Here is a 16262-nt window from a genome sequence, read left to right on the forward strand (position 1 = left end):
ATTGGAGAAGGCAGAGCTCTGTGGTACATCTGGTCCCTTGTTTACCAATCAAATGTGCTCAGTTTATAGGTTAAAAATATCACCCTTGTTCCATTTTCTCTGCTTCATGGTGATTCTTTCTGACGTGAATGCCGCTGCACAAAACCTTCCCCTCTGCAAGAAATCAGTCAGAGCTGCTTTAGAGAAGCTGAAATCTTGCCCTTCTGAATTCATCTTAACACAGTGTTTGTTCTCACCTAGAAATCAAATTCTGCTGTAAGCTTAAGAAAGATTCTGCCAGTTCTCAGCCCATGGGTTCTAATGAGGCAGCACAGAGCTGTAATTGAGAGTGGCTTTCCTCTAACTGCACACTATGCTGTATGTTACTCTAAGGTCATAGCGCAATATAGTGCAACAGCAGCATTTCCTTAGAGTAACTCCCTATCCTGATGCTCTTCCACAGCCCATGCAGCAAGGGGGGAGCTGTCATATCAACCTCACTTCCAAAAAACAAGCTGGATTTAACGTCCGGTTTTAACGTTTGAAGCTTGACTGAGGTAGCACGTAACTGGTGAGCAAACTCAAGCTATTTGTGCCATGTCCCACTGTTTGCAGCCACTAACGTGACTTCTAGGAAGCACATGTTGGGATATGGACACAGAAGAGATTAACCAGTGGTACTGTAATGTCTATTACATCCACCGCCATCTGAGATCCTATAAAAGAATGTGCTTGACCTTCCATTCATAAGAGCAGGCAGCAAAGCCTTTTGCATGCAGCGTCCTATGCTGTTTGCATCGCTCAGCTCCAAGGAAGGAAAAGAGAGAGCAGACAATCATTCTCAGATGGCCTAAGGAGTGTTGCATGGACACTAAAAGGGCTGTCACATCCTTGGCTATGTTCCGAGCATTGCTGCGGTATGGCAGCTCTTTCCATAGCGCTGCAATCCTTGCTTATCCGGAAGTTGGCGGCCTTTGCTGGTATGCCTCAGTGGGAGAAAGCACCATGAGTTGCCCATCCCTTGTCCCCGCTGGTCAGAAATGTCTTTCCTTACCCACTTTCCCGTATCGTTGTGGCAGCTGCTCCAGGAAAGGAGAGAAGGGGAAAGCTCTCAGTTAACTTTGCAGAACCTTTTTGACGTTTCTGCAAACGGCAATATCATAAGATGCTGCTGCCCGTAGGCCTGGCCTGTCTAGGATGGATGCTAGGTTGCTTTATGTGGGATTTTTTTTTCCAAGTGATCGCTATTCTTTTTCACATCAGACTCCACTGGGCAAAAAAGTGCAACCGGTCCAGTCCTAGCCTGTCACTTAAGCTGCAGGTTGCTACCCCACCTCAGGTCAACCGAAACAGGTTGATCCGGTCCTGGGTTTTGCTCCCTAGCATGCAGAGACTTGTAGATCTGATTTGAAAAGCATAGGCTGGAATGAGGAGAAAAAAATCAGAACTACAAATCCCTGCGTGCATTGAGACAAAAACAGGACTGGATCAGCCTTCTCAGCTGAGCTGGCGGCTTTATCTGTGGATAGAGCTGGGGCTGGTGGCACGCTGCTCTGGACTTGTTCTAGCAACCGCCAGGTCTGCACTGCTTTTCCTATTCCAGCCTACGTAGGAGTCTGGCTGCGACCCAGAGAGGTCATCCAGAAATGCAGTGTTAAATTCTCCTCTGTAACTGGAGAACTAAGCTTCCCAACCTCCGTCTCCGTGGCTAGTCTTAAGCCACAGTATTTTTAGATTGTGGTTGTTCAGCCTTCTCAGTGGGCTCTTAACCTTCTCATGCCTATTTATTCTCTGCCTTTTCCAGAAATGTTTGCATTTGTACATGCAGGGGAGGACGGGAAGGCTGTTTTCCTGCATTATCCCTTTCAGACTAAAAAGGAGTTCTTCTTTTTTTGGGGGGGGGGAGGGTAATTTTCGAACAGCTCGCAGACTTCAGCCTTAAATTTTCAAAGCAAACCTCTGCACATAAGTTAGCTGAAAATTCACGGGTTGTCCCGGTATGTACATTACAGCATGCCGGCAGCTGTAACTTCCCGCGTGTTCATTAACGCGCGTACATTCGAAAATCAGAAGTATGCGTATAAAATGCTTGCCCCGCTCTGGCTCCACCTCCTGGAATGCCTAGTGTGAGAGCGGGGAGAAGCAGGCGGGTATTCGAGTTACATGTAAACATTCCCCTGGGTTACCTCTAAAGCCGACTTGCACGCATAAATCCTGTTGAAGAAAAACCCCTCAATGTAAACCTGGGGCTGCTGGCTCTTGTCTGGTTTCCAGGGTAACCAGTCACCCGGTTTCTAGACTAGAGAGTCCCAAATCTGTCCTGGAGGCAGTGCATGCATATTTATCTCATGCATATTCATTGTGGATATCTTGGAAACCCGACGGGCTGGGAGTCCTCCGGGACAGATTTGGGAAGCCCTGCTCTAGACCAGTGTAAATAGGGTTGTCACATCACTCAAGTCAACCCAAAGGTGTTGATGGAGGCCTCACGGCCTATTGGGATAGGCATTCTTAGGGAAATCAGAATTACAAGCCCATGCATGCCATGAGACAAAACCACGAGGAGAGCAGCATCTTTGGGATGACCTGGGTTAGGCGACAGCTCAGAGTGCAAGTGTTATCTCCTATGTTACCACTGTAGTTATCCTGAAACCCAGACCATTTTGGGAACCTCAAGGGTTGTATTCAGAACCACTGGCGCAGGAATTTCTTGAGGAAGACTCACGTTCTACAGTAACATAGGAAGAGCCTCCTGTCACCTCATGGGGCCGATGCAATACAGTGCGCTCAGCCGAGCGTACTGTGTAACCCGCAGTCGGACGCGGGATAAATAGGCACTAATCCACCCCCTAATGCAATAGGGGGATTAGCGCCAATTTAATGCGCGTCCGACGCGGAGTGAATGAGATAGCGCTCATCACATACAAATGCTTGTGAATGAGCCTATTACTCATTCACTCTGAATGCAAAAAGATAAATGTGCGTCTCAGACGCACATTTAGGTCTCAGGTATTAACGCCTGCCTGGAGCAGGCGTTAATAGCTGAGTGCATTGAAAAGAAGTACAGAAAAGCATAAAAAAACTGCTTTTCTGCACTTCTTTTTTAAAGTAAAAAAATAAAATAACTCTGAAGACCGCCGAGATATGAAGACCAACGCCGGAAAACTCGGCATCGGTTTCCTACCTTTCTTCCTGCTTCCTGATGCATGGATTACTGGCAGACAGGCGGGTTATGAGAAAAACCAAGGCCGAGTTTACCGGCGTCGGTCTTCATAACCGGCAGCCGCGGCGGGTCGCGTTAGCAAGCGGGTGTTACGGTTGTGCAAGCGACTCTAGCGCCTCCTTCCTAGCGTGACCCTCTAATTTACATATTGCATGGCACCCCCCCCCTTGCGGGCGCCATGCATGCATTAAGAAAGCGGACGCTGAAAAGCCAGCGCCCGCTTTCCACGAAGATTATTGCATCGGCCCCCATGTGATGTAAACTATTAGTCAACAAGAAGACTCTCTTAAAGGGACCCATTCCTTATAACCAGTCCCCTTTCTCTGGAAGTGAAGCCGGTATAACCAGTGGCACTGTCCAGTGAGCCCTTCTTCCTTATCATGATAGAGAACTATCAACAAGGAAGGGATCTGGGAAGACTTCTAGCTGCAGACGTTCACCAGCCTTACCATGGGATCATCTCTACCCAGGCAACCTTGCCAGCCTTTCTTTCAGTGGTTTTGGTGAGAGCCCTGCCCACTGGAGATCTGTCAATCCTTGCTACCCATGGCAGGCCAGCTGGCGCCCTCTAATGGAATTAACAATCTGATTTGAGTCCTCAGGCTAGCAGTCACAGTGAGAAACCAGGCTCCTGCCTTTCTTCCTGCCTCCTGATGCACGGATTTCCATGCGCTTTCCAAGACCGAACCCTGGTAAATGGAGGGAATGTGCTCCCAGCAGTGAGACAGGTGGCACGGAGCAGCAGTAACCTCCTCCGTGTAATATGAATGATCGACGCGGGAGTGGAACTGACTTCTAAGTAGATGGCAGTACAGTTTGTATATTTGTTCTGCTGTATTGGACAGTCTACAGTAAGAGGATACACTAGAGGCATTTCCACTGGTAAAAAAAATGGTCTTTTACGTGCAGAAACGGGGGTTTTGATTATTGCTGTAGAATAATGTGAGTAATCTTGCCCGCATTGTTCTGAGGCATTCCTAGGGCCACAACAATGAGGGAAGGTTTGTATCATCAGAACTACCCACGTTTTCTGACAGAAAAATTACCCACGGAGAGAGCAGGTGAAAATCTCTGTGGGTAATTTTTCCGGCAAGCAATAATCAAAGCAAAAATATCCTTGTAGATTTATTATTATTGGTGCAAACCCCACAGTTAAAAAGTATCCATGATTGTTGTCCCCAATGTGGGCAGTTTTGATTATTGCCTCCTCTACGACGAGGCTGGCAGGTTCCTACAGGAACAGGCTGGATGGAGTGTGTAATTCGGAATAACCCAGAGGCATCGGTTTGTTTCTTCTGGTCAGGGACAGCCTGGCTGGGAGCCACACACCAGAGCTCCCTCAGGAAACCCGCAATCCTGGGCACTTAAGTCCTGCCACGAGGTGTCGCTGGGATGCGATGACCGGAAGCCCCATCCCTTCTCCTCTCCCAGGGGCGGTGAATGCAGGCCTCTGCCTGCAGCATCCTCAGCCCCGTCCAGTCTGGGGAAGAGAAGACCCAACCCATAAATCTGAACCTAAGTCCTCCATGTGGCATTGCTACTGGGCCAGACGTCATTCCGCAGTTTGTTTTTTTGGGTAATCATAAATACAGCTCCGGGCATGCAAGGTGCCAAAACCAGGACTGGATCTGCCTTTTCACAGTGACCTGGACAAGTTGGCAACCCTAGATACGCTCATCAAGATCTCTGGTGTTCCAAGAGCTTCTCAACCTGCTCTTGGCAATAGGTTCGGGCGCAAGTAGGAAATTTAGAATTAGCCCCGAAACATTAAACAGAAACCAAAAACGTTCCCCACAGGGCCCAGGGTGTTCGATCTTCCCGTGTCTAAAGTAGCTTGATGCATTTATTCTAATTTCCCCACCTCTGTCTGCTTAGAGGAGCCAGGAGAGGGATCATACTGATGTGACATTGACAGTTTTGGTACGCCGGTGATTCAAAGCCACAGAACTGATTTCTGGGCCTGTGCAAACATTACCAGCGCTTGATCGGCCTTCCCGTAATGTGTGGCCTGCAGGAAATGAGAACGGAGGTAGGCATTAGTGGATGTGACAGGCAGAGAAATGTGCAAGCCTCCGCCTAAACAGCTGTCCAGCGTGACTGGGACTGAGGGGCTCCCGAGCAAGGAACAGAAGTGGAATGGGAACTGGAGAATCTGGCAGCTGGACTTCAGTCTCTTGATGACATGGACTTGACAATAGCCTTTCACCAGCTCCAACCCCGAAAGAAACATGAGGGACCCCAAAGAGGTATTCAGCCTGGTTTTCAGGATATCCACAGTGAATGTACAAGAGATAGATTTGCATGTCCTGCCTCCATTGTATGCAGATTTATCTCTTATGTATCCACTGTGGATATTCTGAGGAATGGGTTGAGTTGCAGTGGGAAATAAATAATTCTATCGCCGCTTGACTGAATCCCCCCCAAGTTTGTTGTCCTGTAGGCTTGGAGCCCACCTCTCCTGACTCCTCCTATTCTCCTTCTTTACAGGTCTGTGAGAATGGAAGAAAGGGGCCCCCGCCCAGAGGCCTGACAGGCTGACCCTCCCAAGACCAGGGCAGAAAGTAACCTGCGGGGCAAAGAGAGGCGAGCATGCTGAAACCAAGTGGGCTAAAGATCCCCGGACGGGGGGCTAAGCACTCCAGCCCTGTGGGCCGAACCTCTGCAGGAGCAGCGGCATCAGGCAGCGGTGGCTCCAAGGAAGGTAAGAAGGGGCGCTGGGTTACTAAGCACCGAGACCCCTTTTCTTTGCCAAATAATGCCACCATTTGTCCGCTGTCTAACCCCCCTTGGCTTGCCACCTCCCCCAGGTCATCCTGAAAACGCTGATCCAGCGCTGGTTTTCTTCCCCCACTGCCTGCAGGGAACTGACATTCCGACTTCCCTAAGCAGTGCAAACGGATAAAACCAGGCCTGGATCAGCCTGTGCAGGCCGACCTGGGTGAGTGAAGTGGCAGTTTCATGTATTGATGTTAATATCCCACTTGTTAAGCCTGTTATCCAAGTGGTGGTACAATTCAAAAATACATGCATGAAATCCAATGTAAAATGAATTGTAATAAGAACATAAGGAATTGCCATGCTGAGTCAGACCAAGGGTCCATCAAGCCCAGCATCCTGTTTCCAACAGAGGCCAAAACCAGGCCACAAGAACCTGGCAATTACCCAAACACTAATAATAAAACAAGTAAAAATTAAGTTCAAATAATATTGGGCGGCCTAATCAGACCTAAAATTCTAAAACAATTGAAACATATAAGAAATAGTGACCATGGATTATACAAAATTAACAGTACCTCACAAAATTATAATAATCTAATAAATTGTTTTTAACTAACTGAATAACAGTGCTGCACCAACTGCTTAAGTATTCTCAAGTGCTTTGCCTAAAAAAAAACATAGGTCTTCACTGCCTTTCTAAAGTTTAGATAATTTGAAAGAAAACAGATGTCAAATGGAAGAGAATTCCAAAGTGAGGGTGCCCGATATGTAAATGTGGACTCTCTGGTAGAGTGCAGCCGGATTACTGATGAGGGTGGAACCTGAAATGAGGCAGCGTGGGGAACAAGAAGGAATGTAAGGTACTGACGGTTTAAATAGATAAAAGAGGAAAAGAGTAGGGAAAACCAATAGTTAGGATTTTGAACCTGATTCTGTAACTGCTTCAGAACTGGAGAAAAATGATCCTATTCTTGAGGGCCGAATATCCGGCTCGCAGCTGCGTTTTGCAGTAGCTGCAAACGCTTCAGCTGAGTATTTGGCATACCTGGTAATCCACTTTTGAAATGACAAAGGCGTGCGCTAAACCTTTTAAGGTCTTTTTTTCTCTAATAGTGAACACATTTTCCTTATATACCTCGGTGAGCAGAATGATTTCTGGATTGCAGCTGAGATAAAGCGAGACGTGGCCAGGGCAGAATCTGATGGGACACCTGATGAGGTCACGGCTGGCTTTAAAGAAATGGGAGCTCCCTATATCTATCTTTGAACAATCCCCAATCCCAATGAATTCCAGTGGAAGAGAAAAGTCTCCTTTAAAGCAGCAGCATAAGCAAGATTCTTTCAAAATAGCAGCATACTTATCTCGTGGATCGATTACGTCTCTTTTGATCTTATTTCTTATTCTGCTTTCTTCTTTGTCATAAAATGTTATTTCTGACATCTTTTAGATTTTTTTTTTTTAAGGTATGAGTGTGTTATAATGGTCATAGCCTCTATATTATAAAAAAAAAAAACATTGTCTCCACATCTGCACTGTCAGACTAAAGCATAAACAGCTGTAAATTGCATGCACCCAAAAGGGTAACTACATGGCTTTCTTCTTATAGATAGGCAAGCCATAAACTTTGATCGGTGAGCTGAGTCAGAGTCAAGCCTGAATCAAAGACAAGCCAACCTGTATTAATTAGCACAGCTAAAATGTAGCAGAGAATTTCAAATCAGTTGTTTGACAGGTGTGGTGTATCTGCTTCCTCTGCTTGTTCCTTCTTTTTGGGGTCCTTTCTGCCTCTGTTCCATGTCGGTCTCTTCATGTCTCTGTTTTCCGACTTTAATTGTTTTCTTTTCTCATCCGCAGATTCATTTTTGTCTCGTTCTATCTTTGCCCCACCTCTGTGGGCCTCTCCCTGCCTCCGCCTTTTCTCAGCTGGCACTAAATTTCCCCTCTGCCCCGCCCACCTGGTCTCTCCCCCCTCTAGCTTCGGTCTCCCTAGGAGGCCCAGTCTGACCCTCCACTCTGTACCTCGGCTGTTCTCTCCCCCTCCCCGATCCTTGTCTCACTGTTAGGGTGGCAGGTCAGGGGGTCTAATGGGGAATCAGATTTGCATGCCTTCTGCCTGGAGAAAGAGCAAAGTGCGCGCCAGAGGGAAGGGTAACCTAACAAGTGAGCCTCTGTAAAAGAGCAGGATTTTCATCCGAGCATTCCACGTCCGTGCTCCATACACAATGAATGTGGTCCATGTTTTACCGAGCACAGAAGATCCTTCATGAAAAGCCCGTCAGCCACGAGCCAGCTCTGCAACTGACAGGGCAAATGTGCATTCTTGAAAAGGTTGCCCAGAGCAGGCACTGACAAAGGAAGACAGAAACCTATTGGTAGAGCTTTTAGAACCAGGCTCCAGTACGTACAAGGCCCGCTTTGTCATAAGAAGCATGGCTTTCAGGCAGGTCTTTTTGGCTTCATTGTTTGGCAAGGCTGGAGAGTAACAAGACTGATGCTGTAAAACTCATCCGCCTTTATGGAAGCGGAGGACAAAGCAGACATGTGGTCGAGTCACCCTGTGTGCCCACGGAGGACGTGCCCCGTCACCTGTCCTCGGAAGTCCTTCCGGTATATGCATGCCATGTCACCCTCCTGCAGAGCCTTAAGGGGCTTCTACTGCAGCCTCACCCTGGCATGCCAGGGCATTCCAGCACCGTTTTTCTATTATTAATACCCTTTCAATGATTTGGAAATCAACATCTCTTTAGAATATCTGTCAGGAGATTGGCATAAATATATTTGGCCCGGACTTGAAATTAACTGAGCATTGCTTCACCTGTCCAGTAGAAATTCATCTCTTTGCCTTCTACTGTAAAACACTCTTTTCTTCTTCTAAGATGGCAGTTAATGCCACCATTGAGTATTATTTTCAGGTCCTTGTGGACAGGGAGTCTTCTGTTGCATGGATCTGTCTTTAGGCCTATGCACTCTCCAATAGTAATGCCTTTTACTGACAGGCGGCCTTAATTACAAGTTTACCTTCCATAAAAGGCTGTGACACCTTCTATAGAACCAACCAAAAGATGATGTAGTGCAAACGTTGTGTAGGCCTGGAAGAAGGGTCGCAACCAAAGATTCCTTCTTTCTCCAGGACCACTATCGTTACTGGAAGGAGAGCTGGTACAGTCTTACCTTTTGCTCCTGCCTAAAGATAGCCTTGAATATAAATGACCGATTTATCTTTTTTTTGTAGAGTTGCAGGGCCAGGGTTCTCTCCTGTTCTGTATAGTTTGAGGTTAATGCTAAACTTCACTCCCATATAACAGGATAGGTTATAATAATTTTAATAGTAGTTTTACTTGAGGATTGAAACTGTCCAAAAATCTTTACTTACCTCTTTTTTTTTTTTTTTAGTAGCATCTTTATAACCAGTTTAAAACTCTCAGATGCACTTAGGTCAAGTTTATTTCTCCTTCTCGCACTCTTGCTCTCGCTCTCCTTGCCATGATCTTTCTGTTGGGACTTTCTAGCTCTAGAGCAGAGTCTGTACAGAGAATGTCGGTGATTAAATATATAAACTTTTGGTTGTGACGATGTTGGTGCAAACTTTGTCATAGGAATCATGGATAGCATTCATGAAAACTGCGAGCTGTCTGTGCTGCTGCTGAGAAGAAATGATTTTTACAGTGCCAGGCGTAATTTATCTTTAATATGTGACAGAGGCCTTAGCCATAAACCACTATCCTCCTGATGCCAGAGATTAGCCTCACTGCACCCGAAGAGCTCCCTCAGCTTGTCGCAGTGTTACTGTGCAACTGGGACCCAAGCTGTAAATCTTACTGTCATCTTGGTTGCCTCGCTCCGTGGCCTGGAACAAAAGAGACCGCCCAGTAACAGCCCTGGCCTGCTTTAGCTGCCATTCGCTAACAGCTTTGCAAGCATCAAGCTTAGAACAGAATTAGGTCTACTCTTGTTTAGTGCCCTGGAAACCGCTTTGATGTACAGAAATGAAGGTAAACAAAATGCAAGCGACAATTATAAATAAGGTGAGACCTTTTTGGTTGAACTAACTTGATACATTTCTGGACTAGCTTTCGGGGGAGCTGATGCTCCCTTCCTCAGGTCCAGACAGAATGAGTAAAAAAAGATGTTTGCCAGAAAGTTTGAGTGGGGGAGGGTTGCTGGGTGATCACTGCGGGGCTTTGCTGACTGTTGAGTCCTTTTTTGGCAGTTGCAAAGCGTCTGATCATTTTAACTTCAAAATTTAATTATCCTAATCGTAAGGTCAGTGAAGCAGTGGTCAGGTTCTGAAGTGTTCCCCCATCGGGGGTGTTGCCTTGGACACACACACTCACATACACGCTCACCTACACTCTTACTTCTATCATTCTTACACACACACACACACTCACATACACACTCACTCTCACAATGCTCACCTACACTCTTACTTCTATCATTCTTACACACACACACACACACACACACACATACACACTCACTCTCACAATGCTCATCTACACTCTTACGTCTATCATTCTTACACACACACACACACACACACACACACACACACACTTCTCTCACTTTTCTACAAACACAATCATTTTTCCCAAATCCATGGATAGCAGCCTCCTCCTTCCTTTCATCTTTCCACAACTCACCAATGACAGCAGCCTCCTCCTTCCCATTCCCCTCTGTTCTGGGTTCAGACTGGCACACTAGCAATCTGCCCAGGGGCTCTGACCTGGGGGGTGGCCTAATCTCACTGAGGTCTACATTGGGTCTAGCTGAGGGGCTTATCACCTGCGTGCACACAGGATTACCTTGGGGGCTTACCCAATATAAACAACAATTACTGGGATTATACCTGGGGGCTTGAACCCAGGAGCTTATTCCCCACACAAAGGGTCTCACACAAACTTTTTGATTCAGTACATCTCGGTTCCAGGTTCTTAGGAAAGTAAGTTTATTTGAGCAATAGGAGGACAGAACAAATAAAATCAGATCATACAGAAGTAATGGTAGATAATTGCTACATATATATATAATCCATAATATATCTGGCTTGGTAGTGTGCCCGTCAGTGCTTGTGCCTGTTCCCCAGCCCGCTGATAGATGGCGCTATAATATATCGGGCTTGGTAGTGTGTCCATCAGTGCTCGCGCAAGTCACCCAGCCCACCAATAGATGGCGCAGGCAGCTCCCTGGCCACCTTGGAGGCTCAAACACGCCGTACAGCAGCCATGTCACAACAGCAGCTACAAGAGGTACTCCTGGGGGAATTCAGCACTACTGTGGAATGCAGAATTTGTGCAGAATTCATCCTTCTCGCAGATTTCCTCCTGCACCGCGTTGATTTCCTCCTTCGTCGGAAGACTACTCAAAACCAGAAGGACAGCGGCCATCGCGGGACAGGCAGAAAATAGCAGAGGAGACCCTGGCATGCCGTGAACGGAGCACGTCATGCGTCACATGCTCTGTTCACAGCGAAGATGAAGGCCCAGTGTGCTGTTCGCGGTAAAAAGGGAAGGCCCCCGTGTGCCGCGATCGGCACGCCCGGGCCTTCATCTTTGCCGCGAATGGAGCGTGTGCCGCGGGACGCGCTCTGTTCGCGGCATGCCGGGGTCTCTGCTGCTATTTTCTGCTCAAGGCGAAAATGGAAGGCCCCCATGTGCAGCGAACGGCGCACCGGCCCTTCATCTTTGCCGCGAATGGCATGGGTCCCGCGGCATGCCGGTGAGAGAGAATGTGTGTCGGGGAGGGTGAGAGAGAGCAGGAAGGTGTGAGAGAGAGCATGGGGGGAGGGTATGAGAGAGAGCATGGGGTGGATGCTGTGAGAGAGAATGTGTGTGTGAGAGAGGGGGGGGGGTGACAGAGAGCATGGTTGGTAAGAGAGGGGGTGGGGAGGGTGTGAAAGAGAGCATGGGAGGTAAGAAAGGGTGGGTGGGGGGATGCTTGAGTGTGGGTTTCAGAGAGAGGGAGCCTATATGAGGGGAGGTGGATGCCGGTGAGAGAGAATGTGTGTGTGAGAGAGGAGAGGGGGTGTGGGGGGGTGCGAGAGACAGCTTGGTAAATAAACTTTGCCAGCCCTGGCTTTAGCAAATGTGCCTCCACGTCCCTTGCCCTGGGTGAAAACAATTTAGTTTTTCCTTTTCAGCTAACGCTTCCGTGCAAGAGCATATGTGTCAATAAAAAGGCTCGCCGCCCGGGCGTAGAACGGGTACGGTTGCTAGTATATATGTAAAGTTTACATGTTTCCAAAGGATCAGCCGTGCTATCATGTCCAGAAGCGCACTCTCCCTCCCTCTCTCTCTCGCTGTTATTACTCCTTATACACTAAAATGCTTGGGAAAAGCAGCGATGTTCCCACCCTCTAAGTTCTTAGCAATCTCAGGCGCAGCTCTTGGCCTGTTCATAAGCATTTCACAGTGCAAAACAGTAAATATGAGTGCACTCAGAGGTTGGCCTGTGTCTGGGTGAGAGCTCTGAATCCGTACAGCCTAACCTCTAAATGCATCCTCAGCAAAAGTAAGAAAAATGACTCCAACACCCTCCCAAACTTCCCAATAGCAGCTTCCTCCTTCCGTTCCTCCCCCCAATGACAGCAGCCTCCCCTACCACCACCATCCCTCAGGGGGCACTAGCCTTCTCCATAGGACCCACTGATTTTCTCCTATTTCCTCTTCTGCCTGGCAGGGCTAGCGACCTTGCTGATTTCTCATTCTGGGGCCTGCTGCTGGTTTCGGCAGCAGGGTGCGGAGTTTTTGTGGTGTTGGCCCAGAGACCTAACAATTTAGAATTCTAGGGTCTCCGGGCCAGATCCGGAGAGTTTGTCATGTTTTCTGCCTACTACATTGGAGGTGGAGCAGGAGTAGGCTCCTCATATGCTGAATGCCTTTCCCAGCCTGGAGTTTCGGAAGGGGAGAAGTCTCTGGAGAACCCAGGCTGGCACAGACAATTGATTTATCTACTGTACTTCTTGTGAAAACAGATGGTCTAGCTCCTCGCTGCCAGACTGGTAATAATCTCAATCATTTTCGTTAAATTTCAAAAACATCTTGTCCCCACTTCCTAGGGAAACTTTGCATCCTATTTTATCAATTAACGCTCGCTGTCTGTTGCTATAGTAACAGGGCAACGTCTGGATTTCTCTTTTCCGTGGCAGCTCCCCTTCCAGACGTGTCCTTCTACTAACAATGGGTTCCATTCACCACCACCAAACCCCCCCCCCCCCCCCAAATCCATTTTGACCTCAGCAGCGCATACTGAGGAACAATATTTGGGCTTTGCTGAGTAGCCGCTGCCATAACAGTATTCAGCATAAAAAAAAAGCACGAAATTCATCGTGGCCTGGAAAAAAAGGCACTTGGGAGCAGGAAGGAGAAGACGTCGCCATAGATACCTCACTTAACGCCTGCCACACGATTAGGATTGCAACCTGGGCTCCGTGTCACAAGCAGCAGGCAGATCCAGACCTGGGTTTGCCCCATTGAATCCGTACATTTGTAGCTCTGATTGTCCCCATTGAGTTCTCCTAAGACAATCCAAACCTCCAATCCCTGCACGCCCGGTGGCAATCCTTCTTGACTGCACCCACAAAGTCTAATTTGCCAAAACAAATCTGAGTTTGTTATTCTTTTATTTATTTTATTTACAATTATGTATATACCACCATTACACTATTTTACGGGCCGATACAGAAAACCTCGCCGGAGAGCGGGCAAGCGCCCGCTCTCCTGGGTGCGTGATCCAGTAAATAAATTTATGTAAATGAGGGCCCGCTGTAAAAGTGTCCCTAGCGCTTCCTTTTTGACAGAAGCGGCGGCTGTCAGCAAGTTTGACAGCTGACCCTCAATTTTTCTGGCGTCAGTTCTCAAGCCCGCTGACAGCCACGGGTTCGGAAAATGGACGCCAGCAAAACTGGGCAGATTTTAAATTTTTTTTTTTTTTTTTTACTTTTGGGGCCTCCGACTTAATATTGCTATGATAGTAAGTCGGAGGGTGTACAGAAAAGCATTTTTTTCTGTTTTTCTGTGCACTTCCCCGGTGCTGGCCGAAATTAAAATGTGCGGCTTGGCTGCACATTTTGCTTTCTGTATCGCTCGGGAATGACTAATAGGGCCATCAACATGCATTTGCATGTTGTGGGTGCTTTTAGTTTCAGGGGGGGTTGGTCGTGCGTTTTCCACGCTCTATTACCCCTTACTGTATAAGAGGTAAAGCTAGCGCCTCGAAAACACGCGTCCAAACCCGGGCTAACAGTGCGCTCCACCGGAGCACACTTTACTGTATCGGCCCATTAGTGATCAAAGTGGTTTACAAGGTTTATAAACATACATAATTAAAATAAAACAGGGTAATAACAATCAGTTAAATACATTCGTTTAGCTCTTGACACACAAAATATTCACTTCTGACCGCCCTCCTTATGGAAATAAGAAACTTAAAACAAACTTTCTTCATTTACTTTATCACATAAAATGGCAACACCCTTTCTCTGTTATTAAGCCTTTCCATAAAACAAGTACTCTTAAAGGGACAGTGCTGCTCCTCCCTGTTGGGGATCTCACTGCTCATCTTGTAGCGCACCCCAGTAGCTGGAATCTCATCTGCAATGCGCACGCCATCTCTCTTCTTCTGATCTCAACTGGCTTTCCCATACATCTCTGTTCTTGGGCTCTCTTGCACCCCCTCATTCAAGTTAATAGGCCAGTATTACACAGCGCAGTTCTCTAGCGAGTTGGAACTTCAGAAATCTACTGCAATGCTAAGGCTTGTTTCTCATGAGAAGGGATTTGGTTGATACTGGTGTCAATCTGCAACCAGACTTCACTCGCGGCAGGAAGGTTTTCGAGCGCAGAAAACCAGAGTCAGTGAAAGAACAAATGCACACCAACATGAGACAAATGGCGCTAGCTTTGGCATTTTTATCCATATCCCATTTGGCAACACAAATGCTAGCAAGGCATCAATCTGATTACTCTACCAGGTATACCTAGGATTAAGTTTCCCTTTGAAACTTTGAAACTTAGAAAGGGAATGGTGAATAAAACGGAAAACGTCATATTGCCTCTGTATCGCTCCATGGTGAGACCACACCTTGAATACTGTGTACAATTCTGGTCGCCGCATCTAAAAAAAAATATAATTGCGATGGAGAAGGTACAGAGAAGGACTACCAAAATGATAAGGGGAATGGAACAACTCCCCTATGAGGAAAGACTAAAGAGGTTAGGACTTTTCAGCTTGGAGAAGAGATGGCTGAGGGGGGATATGATAGAGGTGTTTAAAATCATGAGAGGTCTAGAACGGGGTTAATGTGAATCAGTTAATTACTCTTTCGGATAATAGAAAGACTAGGGGGCACTCCATGAAGTTAGCATGTGGCACATTTAAAACTAATCGGAGAAAGTTCTTTTTCACTCAACGCACAATTAAACTCTGGAATTTGTTGCCAGAGGATGTAGTTAGTGCAGTTAGTATAGCTGTGTTTAAAAAGTTCTTGGAGGAGAAGTCCATTACCTGCTATTAATTAAGTTGACTTAGAAAATAGCCACTGCTATTACTAGCAACAGTAACATGGGATAGACTTAGTTTTTGGGTAATTGTCAGGTTCTTATGGCCTGGATTGGCCACTGTTGGAAACAGGATGCTGGGCTTGATGGACCCTTGGTCTGACCCAGTATGGCAGGTTCTTATGTTCCCTATGGGCAGTATCAAATTGCCTTCTGGGAGGCCAATCTGCAGACTCCCCACAGTCCTTTTCAGATTTTTGCCCCTGTCTGTTGGGTCAGAGCACGTGGCCTGGCTGTGTATAATGGACCTCTTTGCATGTGAAGCCTTGGAAGCAGAACCCACGAAAGTAGCTGCATCCGTCAGTTGGTTTTCTGCATACAGATGCTTGCGCATGGCCATTGTTGATTGAGTCCGTGGTATCCAGAAAGTTAACTCTTTCGGCGGAATAGTCCCCCTAAAAGTTTAAAACAGACCTGAGCGGAGTCAAGTGTTTGCCAAGTTTCTCTTCTGCCAAGAATCTTGCAGCTCATCGTGTTTTTGACTTTGACTGGACAGAAAATTCTTGTGAGTTGTCACCATGCCACGTATCTTCCTCAAAAACAGAAGAAGTACAAATGATAATTAGCATTTCCAGAATTCTTCCATCTGCCCGTAAACCCCCACCATCTTCTCTGAGAGGCATGCAAAAGACTCCGGCCAGGAAGAGAGATCCAGAGTTCAATAGGCTCCCCCAACCTGAACTAAGAATCGTTTTTGCAACAGGAGGAAAAATGCCATGAGCAGAGTATCCCGAGATGTCAGGTCCTTTATGGAAATGGAACTGAGGGATGTTTGCCACCCAGA

At 47.0% G+C, this 16262-nt stretch overlaps 1 protein-coding gene across 2 annotated transcripts in view; it reads left to right on the forward strand.

Moving 5' to 3' along the window:
* CLIP2 (CAP-Gly domain containing linker protein 2) overlaps positions 1 to 16262 on the forward strand; it is a 109725-nt gene that overhangs the window by 18259 nt on the left and 75204 nt on the right. For both annotated transcript variants that reach the window (XM_029612177.1, XM_029612178.1), the window contains exon 2: positions 5690 to 5903. In XM_029612177.1, coding sequence (XP_029468037.1) covers positions 5792 to 5903 — 112 coding nt within the window. In that variant the 5' untranslated portion in view covers positions 5690 to 5791. The remainder of the gene's footprint in view (positions 1 to 5689; positions 5904 to 16262) is intronic.

Source organism: Rhinatrema bivittatum, chromosome 8, assembly GCF_901001135.1.
Source record: "Rhinatrema bivittatum chromosome 8, aRhiBiv1.1, whole genome shotgun sequence".
NCBI classification, from domain to species: Eukaryota; Metazoa; Chordata; class Amphibia; order Gymnophiona; family Rhinatrematidae; genus Rhinatrema; species Rhinatrema bivittatum.